The following is a 12,053-nucleotide window of genomic DNA, read 5'->3' as shown; positions in this document are numbered from 1 at the left end:
CGTCAGCAAGTTTGCAGATGACACTAAACTGGGAGGACAGGTAGATACGCTGGAGGGTAGGGAGAGGATACAGAGGGCCGTAGACAAATTAGAGGATTGGGCCAAATAAATCTGATGAGGTTCAACAAGAACAAATGCAGAGTCCTGCACTTAGGATGGAAGAATCCCAAGCACCGCTACAGACTAGGGACCAAATGGCTCAGCAGCAGTTCTGCAGAAAAGGACCGAGGGGTTATAGTGGATGAGAAGCTGGAAATGAGTCAACAGTGTGCCCTTGTTGCCAAGAAGGCCAATGGCATTTTGGGATGTATAAGTAGGGGCATTGCCAGCAGATCGAGGGACGTGATCGTTCCCCTCTATTCGACAATGTTGAGGCCTCATCTGGAGTACTGTGTCCAGTTTGGGGCCCCACACTACAAGAAGGATGTGGAAAACTTGGAAAACGTCCAGCGGAGGGCAACAAAAATGATTAGGGGACTGGTATACATAACTTATGAGGAGAGGGTGAGGGAACTGGGATTGTTTAGTCTGTGGAAGAGAAGAATGAGGGGGGATTTGATAGCTGCTTTCAACTACGTGAAAGGGGGTTCCAAAGAGGATGGATCTAGACTGTTCTCAGTGGTAGCTGATGACAGAACAAGGAGTAATGGTCTCAAGTTGCAGTGGGGGAGGTTTAGGTTGGATATTAGGAAAAAACTTTTTCACTAGGAGTTTGGTGACGCACTGGAATGCGTTACCTAGGGAGGTGGTGGAATCTCCTTCCTTAGAAGTTTTTAAGGTCAGACTTGACAAAGCCCTGGCTGGAATGATTTAATTGGGGATTGGTCCTGCTTTGAGCAGGGGGTTGGACTAAATGACCTCCTGAGGTCTCTTCCAACCCTGATATTCTATGATTCTATGAACAGGTCATGTACATTTTCTAAGCACTCTTTTCCCTCTCTGTCCTGAACTAACACACACAGACACAGACATACATTAACCTGCAGCCAAACTGCAGTTTCTCTGGAGTGAAGTTGCGGAAGTTTTTAATCTGGGTAGTCCCAGACCTGCATTAAATTCATGGTGTAGGGAACATTTCTATTGTATTTTATACAAGTGCTCTCCTTGGTTGTGTGTGCAATAAAGAAATGTTAGTTTTCTTTTTATTGGTTTTCCAATAGAAATTCTATGGCCCACATTTTGGACTAAATTTTGCATTCAGGATTTGGGAATAGAGGACGTTAATGTTACTTGCACTTCAAAAAATGAAATTTACTACTAATGTGTGACAGTGTTTATTATTTATATATTATATATGAAAGATCAATTTACTACTGAGGCTGTGCTTCATTACTAAAATAAAAGCTTCTTACTAGATGACAAGTATAAGTCAGTATAGAATAGAACTTGTTCCTTAGTCAGGGAGAATTTCTTTTTTTAACTGAAGCTTGAAAAGCCAAGAATTTCTTCTGGACTGAATTTTTCTATAACATTATTTGTGTTTGTGTGTGTGTGTGCGTGCATTTGGTAGTTATTAGGGCTGTAAGTTAATCACAGTTAACTCACACAATTAACTCAAAAAATTAATACATAACTGCAATCAAAAACAAAACAGTGTAAAACTTCAGAGCCTACAAGTCCACTCAGTCCTACTTCTTGTTCAGCCAATCGCTAAGACAAACAAGTTTGTTTACAACATTTACAGGAGATAATGCTGGCCCTCTTCTTATTTACAGTGTCAACAGAAAGTGAGAACAGGCATTTGCATGGCACTTTTGTAGCTGGCATTGCAAGGTATTTACGTGCCAGATATGCTAAACATTCATATGCTCCTTCATGCTTCAGCCACCATTCTAGAGGACATGCTTCCATGCTGATGACGCTCGTTAAAATAATAATGTGTTAATTAAATTTGTGACTGAACTCCTTGGGGGAGAATTTGATGTCCCTTGCTCTGTTTTATCCATATTCTGTCATATATTTCAAGTTACAGCAGTCTCGGATGACGACCCAGAACATGTTGTTCATTTGACAAAATGCAAAGAAGGTACCGATGTGAGATTTCAAAACATAGCTAAGGCACTCGACCCAAGGTTTAAGAATCTGAAGTGCCCTCCAAAATCCGAGAAGGACAAGGTATGGGGCATGCTTTCAAAAGTCTTAAAAGAGCAGCACTCTGATGTGGAAACTGCAGAACCTGAACCACCAAAAAAGAAAATCAACCTTCTGCTGGTGACATCTGACTCAGATAATGAAAGTGAACATGGTGGTGATGTGGGCATGAAGAGGGAAGCCCTTAGCCACATTTGGAATGAAATGCAAAACTCATGTCTTACTGTCCTCACAGTAAGTTTTCCATACCCACAAAAAGATACCCACCACATCCAAATGAAAAATACATCTATTTATTCAGGTTTGCCCCTCAGACAAGATAGGAAGTATGTGAGAGACTGTTCTGTTATTACCTTCTAGCTTTTGGGAGGTACATGGATAATATGGGGATAAGAATCCTGTATTAAAGTAAAAGGACCCATATATACAGACAGACAAACAGACAAATGACTGTTTTACAGTGGTAAATGGATCCACAGCCAAAGTAAGTGAAGTTGTTATAGTGGCAGAGCAACATTAGGGAGCTGAGGGAGGGTCAGATTGAGTTGCTTGTTACTGGGGTGCAAGAGGTTTTGCCCACTGAAAGGGAAGTTATTGGTATGGACATGGAGACATAGGGTTTTGAAAAGTAGGAGACAATTTGGGTTTTAAATGACTGGCCAAGGTCACATAGTGAGTCAAATAATACAGCTGGAAATAAAGTCCAGATACCATGAGTTCCATTAACATGTTTTAACCACCAGACCTTGATTCCACAAATAGCCTTTTTCTAATTTTCTATAATTCCTATACTCAGGCCATCCAGCCACTCACTCTGAGCCATTCTCAGTAGGGAGAATGATTGATACATCTGCATAGTTGTGGATCCAACAGCCAACACGTGTCTCCAGCTTCCCTGCACTTCATCCTCAAACCCACCCTATGTACTGTTTCTTGAAATCCTGTCCTGCGGTGCTTTGTCTAGGGCCCTCCATGCCCCTCGAGTGTGAAGGGGAACAAGATTGCTCCTTAATATTTAAAATGTTATTAGTTCAAGATAATTTGCTCAAATCTTCCCTATTAGCTGTCATTTCTCATGTTCCAAATATCATCTCCTCCTCATAGAAGAATAGTATTGTCTTTCCTCTGGTTCATTAACTGTTCTGTGGGCCTAGAACTAAAATTTCAACAATCTTCCCATGGTACATAGTTAATTACATTAATCTGTTACCAAAAGTCTGTGTACTAGTAAGGATACCTTCACTATATTTACCCTACATATATAAAAGGGTTTTGTTCATTTGAATTGGACGCCAGCTGGTATGTAAAACAGTTTCTTGTGACTGTCCTTTTGAACATATTTCTGTAATTTTCTTGTTATAGTCTACTTAAAGAGTGAGAAAGATGATCAAAAGTTTCCCGATTCTGTAGTCCTTTGTACAAAGGGATCTTATTATCTGAATATCAAAAGTTTCTTTCAAAAAGTTTTTATTGCAGGCTACTAAGCAATGTTGAAGGTAGAATATTATAGAATATGTAAGATAAATGAAACAATGCTTCTTAATGGTGTCACTGAAAAGGGAAGAAATACATTCACCTGTGTTCCATATCAATGTAATAAATCACTTAGTTTTAATAGTAGAGTCTTCCCCCATTTCATATGTAAGCATATAAGAAGTATATCCTATCCAGATTAAAAAAAATAGTTGCTCTCTCTCATATTCCCTAGCTCCCTGATCCAATAGTCCTACTCACTGAAATAGATGCTCCTGTTAGGAAGAATAATGGGGCATGCATAGGATACTTAATAATAATCTCTGCTTCACAAACAATACCTGACCTTGCCATCTTACTCATGGACTCTTTCCAGATGTTATAGGATGAGGAAGCTTATAAAATAAGGAATCCATTGACAAAGCCATCACATTTTAAATGTTATCAAGCAAGGAGAAAGGGCCTTCATCTATCTATGTAAGGAGGGGACGAAACAACGCCATTCACTAGTAATTCCATCAATGGGAATACTTTTAGAAAGACTTTTTCTTCCATTCTCTCTTTTCCATCTCTAATGTCAGGCAGTTTTCTCAAGTCTGCTGTTTATGAACTGACTTGAGCAACTGTTTCTGTTGTCTAAATCTAAAACCAGAAGGGAGTTATGGAGATGCATCCCCATGTGAGTCTAGTCACTGTGGTGATTACTCAGTCTGCATACAATTGCCATAATCTAAAAAGAACTGAAAAACGAAGCAGGAAGGGATCTTTAAAATCGTATTTATTTGGCATATGCAATCTGGTTAAGCCAAGCCACCACAACCAATAATGTTCCAGGCATGAAAACCTCCAGGAAGTTGAGTCATTTTGCAGTCCTTGACAATGTGTCATGGTTTGTGGCTGCCCATATTGACACAGTGGACTGTCTCTAAAACGCCACCGAAATTCTGCTGCAGCACAAATTCCATGTCCGGAACAAAACTTTCAAAGAGAACACAACTATAACTTCAGCTAGAGATAGGGACACAGTTCCTCAACTTGTGTAAACTGTCAGAGCTCCATTGGCTTCCATGGAACTGTAACAATGGACATCCGCAGAGGAGCTGCCCCAGCATGAATTTTTTTAAAGTTTTGCAGGCAACAGGAGGGTTGGATGACAAAGAGACAGAGATATGAGAGATGGGGAAGAAAAAACATTTTGTTTTCTAACTGTGATATTAGTACACAGAAAAGAGAGAAACAAAATTTGTGACTAGATGTAAAAAGCCATAGCTTGTATGCCACAGTTGTCTTCTCTTCTACTTTTAGCAGCCACCCGTTTCACACTGGAGATGGCTTTTAGACAAAAGCACTAGTTATTTCGACATATAGTACATGTCACCCAGAGATATTTTTCCACATACTTTCAGTTGTGAATATGTTTCACATTGACTTCCTGTATAGTGGCTTTTATCCACCAGTCCTGCATACAGGGCATCCCATGCACCACCCCAGGAGAAGCGCAGAGATGGACTTGTATGTAAGGGTCTTTGGACTAGAAGGCGGGTCTGCAGAGCCGGGCACTGCTGATGGCCCCACAGTACTACCAGGAGGCCGTGCAGACCTGCAGCCAGAGAGCACTGTGGAGAGTAGGTGCCACAGAAATTGCCACCCAAGGGAGCCCGAGTGACAGTACTCTGAGGCCCCCTGACTGGCCAAACACTGGGGGTTGCCCCAAGAAATTATGTAGGCAACCACACAGAATTTGGTCCACTGCAACTCCAGATGTCGACTTGTCTCCTGATCTCCAGTCTCAGATCCCAGAATGATTCTGATCCTGACTCTTGCCTTCTGACTCCAGCCTTGTTCTATCTCTGACTCCAGCCTGACTCTCATCCTGATTTCTGCCTCCTGATTCTAGCCTGGTTATGCCTCTTAGACTCTGCCCTGACTTCGACCCCAACTCTTGCTTACTGAACCTGGCTCTTGTGATTCTTTCAACTCCCACTCTTGGAATAACATCCCTGGCATGCAGAATCCAGCTCAGCTGTGAGCCCCTGGGCCAGACCACCTACGCCCCGCTCCCTTACATTGTATCTCAGAAAGGCACAATTCCTTCCTTCCTGCCCCCTTGTTCCAGGGACAAGTCATTTGATGCTATCTATGAAGGGGAGAATTCAGGGGTGGGTGGGGAGAGCAGGGTCTGAGTGATTGGTTAATGGAAGCTATGCACCCAGATGAAAGGTCTGGGAAAGCTCTGCTGGAGCATATCAGTGGAGGGTGCTCTAATTCCTCTTATGGCCCTGCAATCTAGCCTTATGTGTGGCTGCACATCATACAGTGATACCAAAATCTCCAGTCAGCTGCATATTCATGGATGATTTGACCTTAAAATGTAGCTCTGCTCTGAAAAGTGATTCTGTAAAAATGAAATTGCAGAGGTTCTGTGTGTATTGTGTCTCCAGGGCAAATTTTCTCAGTGTGCATGTAAAAGGATTTCTTCTTTTTTTATTTACTAACACTCCTGGAAACTGACCCTGGAATGTGGAGGTCAGGCTTTGTTCTCACTGTCTCACACATGAGCACCTTTACATTTCTGGAAGTTCTACTGCTGCAGAAGGTAGCTGCCATTTTGTGTTCAGATCCCAACTGTTATGGATGAGACACAGATCATGTGGTTACTCTGGCTTTCTTCTGTTTTGTAGTCCCTCTGTAATCCAAAATAAATAGTATTGATCAGGGCTGTTGATTAATCGCTGTTAACTCATGCGATTAACTTAAAAATAATCATGATTAATTGCACTGTTAAAGAATATAATACAAATTGAAACATATTACATATTTTGGATGTTTCTCTACATTTTTAAATATATTGATTTCAATTACAACACAGTATACAAAGTTGACAGTGCTCACTTTATATTATTATTTTTATTACAAATATTTGCACTGTAAAAATGGCAAACAAAAGAAATAGTATTTTTCAGTTCACCTCATATAAGTACTGTAGTGCAATCTCTTTATCATGTAAGTGCAATTTACAAATGTAGATTTTTGTTTGTTACTTAACTGCAGACAAAAACAAAACAATGTAAAACTTTAGAGCCTACAAGTCCACTCAGTCCTACTTCTTGTTCAGACAATTGCTCAGACAAACAAGTTTGTTTACATTTACGGGAGATAATGCTGCCTACTTCTTATTTACAATGTCACCTGAAAGTAAGAACAGGCATTCACATAGCATGTTTGTAGCTGGCATTACTAGTTATTTATGTGCCAGTTATGCTAAACTTTTGTATGCCCCTTCATGCTTTGGCCACCATTCCAAAGGACATGTTTGTGTGCTGAAGATGCTCATTAAAAAAATAATGCATTAATTAAATTTGTGACTGAACTCCTTGGGTGAGAATTGTATGTCTCTTACTCTGTTTTACCCACATTCTGCCATATATTTCATGTTATAGCAGTCTCGGATGATGACCCAGCACATGTTGTTCGTTTTAAGAACAGTTTCATTGCAGATTTGACAAAATGCAAAGAAGATACCTATGTGAGATTTCTGAAGATAGCTACAGCACTCGACCCAAGGTTTTAGAATCTGAAGTGCCTTCCAAAATCTGAGAGGGATGAGGTGTAGAGCATGCTTTCAAAAGTCTTAAAAGAGCAACACTCTGATGTGGAAACTACGGAACTGGAACCACCAAAAAAGAAAATTCTGCTTTCTGCTGGTGGCATCTGACTCAGATGATGAAAATGAACATGCATTGGTCCACACTGCTTTGGATGGTTATTGAGCAGAATTTGTTATCAGCATGGATGCATGTCCTCTGGAATGGTGGTTGAAGCATGAGGGGACATATGAATCTTTAGTGCATCTGGCACATAAATATCTTTTAATGCTGGCTACAACAGTGCCATGTGAATGCCTGGTCTCACTTTCAGGGGATATTGTAAACAAGAAATGGGCAGCATTATCTCCTGCAAATGTAAACAAACTTGTTTGTCTGAGCGATTGGATGAACAAAAAGTAGGACTGAGTGGACTTGTAGACTCTAAAGTTTTACATTGTTTTATTTTTGAATGCAGTTATTTTTTGTACATAATTCTACACTTGTAAGTTCAGCTTTCATGTTAAAGAGATTGCACTACACTACTTTTATTAGGTGAATTGAAAAATACTATTTTCTTTGTTTTTTACAGTGCAAATATTTGTAATAAAAATAAATATAAAGTGAGCATTCTACACTTTGTGTTTTGTGTTGTAATTGAAATAAATATATTTGAAAATGTAAACATGTCCAAAACTATTTAAATAAATGGTATTCTATTATTGTTTAACAGTGCATTGATCACACAATTAATCACGATTAATTTTTTTACTTGCTTGCCAGCTCTAGTATTGATACTAAAAGTACATGGTTGCTTCTTCCATTTGGAAAACATAACAACTGCCTCTTGGTATTGAATCCCAGAAAATCATTCCTAATTCTTAAGATGTTTTAGTGCACAGTGATCTTAGAGCATTTGAATATTTCCTATGATAAAGTATGGTGCATTTACATACATATAGCTTTGATTGTATACACTCTGGAATTACTTGAGGTGAGTTATTGTTTGCCAGTGGCTCCTACTGCACCATCTGTGAATTACTGGAAGAATTCGGAAATGTAAGCAGCAGACCTGAACATTCCAACAGTAAGGGTAAATGATGTTAAGGGTATACCTAGGCGCCAGTGAAAACTGTATAGTAGCCCACACTTTTTGGACAATATCCTCTCTTAAAACCCAGTGATATCCCCAAACATACCAAGTGCAGTTCTGCTCCACTTTTATTAAAAAGATCATCTTTATCAAGCTGCCAATTCTTTCCCATTCCTTGTGTGGTCCTTAAGACAGGTTTCCCTGTATTTGTATTTGTGTCCCAATTGGCTTGGTTTTCTTTGTACTTTTGTTAGTGGTTTATTTCAAAAATGCTTTTCCAGGGCCTTTTCATTGCTGGAGGAGAGGTAAAGCAGACCTGATGTGTGCTGTAACCAAATGCAATAAAAGCAATTTAACATATTTTTGTCATGCCTTGCCATGCACATTTTTCCTTCAGAAGAATATAAATTAAAGACATACTTTCAGAATGACAATTTTGATGTGATAATAGCAGATTAGACAGTCTTTGAAGAACAGAAATCAGTGGCTGCTGCTGCCAGACCTGCTAATAACTTGCATTTAGGGCCTGGTCTTGCAGGGTGGAAATGCACAAGACTGGTTCCACTGACTTCAGTCAGAAGCTTGATGTTGTCTGAAAATGGTAAGCCCAGATATATTTATAATTTGTTCATGGTTGGCTGATCTTGATTACAACAACTTCCTCTTCTAATTTTAGCTTAGGGCCAAATGGGCATACATTTATGATATAATCTGTAATACAATCATAATTAGACTGAATGCTCATGGGTATGCGGGATAAATACTTCAAGGTATTTTTTGTGGGGGGAGGGATGGGCATGTACATCTCTTGCATTGCCAATAAATGACAAGGGATGAGTATTTACATTGGATCTAGTGGCTCATGGAACAAGCATTGAACTACGGTGATAATTTTTAGGCTGCACAAATTCAAATATTTGTCTTTACCTTCCCCCATTAAACTATTCAGTTCAACCAGTGTCCACAAATATTAACATATGGAAGTCCTGCTGCTTCCAGCACCATTCCTTGATAATGCTCATAACGGTTTAGGAGTGTTGCAATGGCTGGACAGAGAATGAATGTTTCTCACACTGAGCACATTTTTGAGTGAAAATCTGATCTTCTAGATCACTGGTCTCTAAACTGGGGTGTGTGCACCCCAGGGGGTGCACGAGATGATCCCAGGGGTTGCGCGGCAGTAGGAGCGCCGCTGGATGGCATTCCACCATTTTTTTTCTTCGGCGGCAGCTCTGCACATCCGCGGCTGGTGTTCCCCTCCAGCGGCCCGCCTGCAGTAAGTCTTCCGGTCTTCTTCTGTTGGCGGTGCATCTGCAGCAGGTCTTCTGGTCTTCACCGTGGGGGTGCACGAGCCAAAAAGTTTGGAGACCACTGTTCTAGATTTAGTCATAGAAGTTAAGGCCAAAAGGGACCTGCAGATCATCTAGTCTGACCTTCTGCAGACCACAGCCCATAAATAGATCCCAGCACCAGCACATTCAACCCAACAACTAAAATTAGACCAAGGTAGTACAGCCCTCATGAGACTAAACTACTGTGTGCTACAGGAGAGACCAGGAGATACTGAAGTGCACCAATGCTTGAGGCACATGCAATGATGGGAAATTGATTGAGATATACCTAGATGATCCTGGCAAGCCACCCACACCCCAGGCTGCAGAGCAATGTGAAAACCTCCAAGGACGCTGCCAATCTGACCTGGGAGAAAATTCTTTTCTGATCCCACACGTGGTGATCAGTTAGACCCTGAGTATGTGAGCAAGAACCAACTAGCGAAGCAACGGAGAGAGAGAATGCTCAGTGCCACCTCAGAGCACTGGCCCATCCTGTCAATCTCTGGCTATCTCTGATGCTCCAGGGGAAGGTGACATAAACAAACGAACCAAAATACATTGTGGGAGGGGAGAAAGCAATCTCTTTCTGACCCCTGTAGATTACTCACTGAAGCCCTGAAGCATGAGATTTTAGGAAGATCTGACATGAACTAAAGGGGACTCACAGGATTTCTGAGCCCTGTTCCACACCATCATAAGCAGTCCTGTTATACAATCCCACTCATAAATTGATCCAGCTCTCTCTTAACAGTTATTAAGTTGTTTGCCCCCACAACTCCTTTGGGGAGACTGTTCTAGAACCTCACTCTTGTGGTTAGAAACCTTCTTCTGATTTCCAACCTGAATTTATTCATGGCCAATTTACAACCATTTGTTCTTATGCCAACATTGTCCTTTAGCTTAAATAGCTCCTCACTCTTCTTAGTGTTTAACCTTCCCCCCTCATATATTTTTGAGAGAAATCATATCCCCTCTCAGCCTTTGTTTTGCTAGGCTAAACAAACAATGCTCTTTAAGTCTTCTCTCATAAAACAGGACCTCCAGTCTCAAATACTGTACTGAAGTCCAAGTATATTGGATCTACTGCTTTTTCCTTATCTACAAAAATCAGTTTTTTCCTTCAGATAAGGATACCAGGTTATTTTGGCATGATCTACCTCTGATAAGCCCATATTGTTTTTTATCCCCTTTTCCAATTAACCTTCATTCACGTAATTATTCTTTCCTTCAAAATGTATTCTAAAGCCTTGAATGCTGATGAGATCACACTAACAGGTCTATAATTCACCAGATCTCCCCCACCCCTTCTTAAATAAAGGTATGACACTAGCTATTCTCCAGTCATACAGCACCACTCCTGGATAGATAGATTTGTTAAAAATCCTTGGTACTGGACTGGCCATTTCACGGTCCAGTTCTTTCAGTATTCTGTGATGGAAATTCTCTGTTACCACTGATTTGAGCACATTAGACTCTTTTATGTTTTTCTCCCACTTTAGATGTGGTAATTTCCAATTCTGTACACTCATTTCCGTCAGCCATTTTACCTTCATGCTCTTATTCTAGAATATCATCCTTATTGAATACAAAGGCAGAATATTCCTTTACTTTTTGAGTCATACCTAGATTATCTTTCATCTCCTCCCCAACCACACTGAATAGCACCAAAATATCGTCTTTCTTTATTCTCTTTTTATTTATATAAATAAATATTTAGATACATAAAACCACTCATTATTTATTTTAATCTCCTGGGAAAATTGTAATTCAGCTTGACTTTTAGCAATTCTCACTTTATTCTTACATTTTCTGACCTCCAAGATGTAGTTTTTTTGGATCCTTTTTTCCATTCCCTGGAGGCTCTCTGCTTACTCCTAATAACATTCATGGGGTGGCTGTTCATCCACATGAGTCTGCAGCCTTTCCCTACAAGTTTTGCTTGGAGTGCAAATTGCAGCTAATTTTTGTATTCTTGATTTAAAGAAATTCCAACTCTCCTCCACATTTAAGTACTTGAGTTCTTCAGCCTACTTTAGTTCTTTAGCTAATTCCTGTAATTTCCCAAAGTCTGCTCTTTAGAAATCAAAAAGTCATAGTTGACTACCTGGTTTTGATTATCCTTCCATTTAATTTAAACAGAATCAACTCATGATCACTTGATCCAAAGTTATTTTCTAGAACCACCTCTTGTATGATGTCCTCACTATTTACCAGAACCAAGTATAAAATTACATCACCTCTTTTTGGTTCAGTGACTGTTTGATAAAGAAAACTGTCATCTATCATATCCAGGAATAGCTGGACCTTACTAGTATTAGCAGTATTTAATCTCCAATATATATCTAAGCAGTTAAAGTCTCCCATTATGACACAATTCCACACAGTATTTCTCTCTCTAGTAATAAAAAAGAGATTTCTATCCATATCCAAGTCTACCCCGGTTGTCAATGGCAGACCCCCAAACTATCCCATTAGAAT

At 40.0% G+C, this 12,053-nt stretch overlaps 1 protein-coding gene across 6 annotated transcripts in view; it reads left to right on the top strand.

The window, feature by feature from the left end:
- The window catches only part of TAFA5 (TAFA chemokine like family member 5), a 783,444-nt gene that overhangs the window by 728,917 nt on the left and 42,474 nt on the right, over positions 1–12,053 (top strand). The window contains exon 5 of one of the 6 annotated variants that reach the window (XM_075124476.1): positions 1,716–1,775. The exons of the other annotated variants lie outside the window; for them this stretch is intronic. Within the exon in view, the coding sequence (XP_074980577.1) occupies positions 1,716–1,760 (45 nt within the window). The 3' untranslated portion in view covers positions 1,761–1,775. Of the gene's footprint in view, positions 1–1,715; positions 1,776–12,053 lie in introns of those variants that run through there. 6 annotated transcript variants of the gene reach the window in all.

This window comes from Caretta caretta, chromosome 1 (genome assembly GCF_965140235.1).
Source record: "Caretta caretta isolate rCarCar2 chromosome 1, rCarCar1.hap1, whole genome shotgun sequence".
NCBI classification, from domain to species: Eukaryota; Metazoa; Chordata; order Testudines; family Cheloniidae; genus Caretta; species Caretta caretta.
The sequence above is the reverse complement of the archived record's forward strand: the minus strand, read 5'-3'. Positions and strand labels throughout refer to the sequence as shown.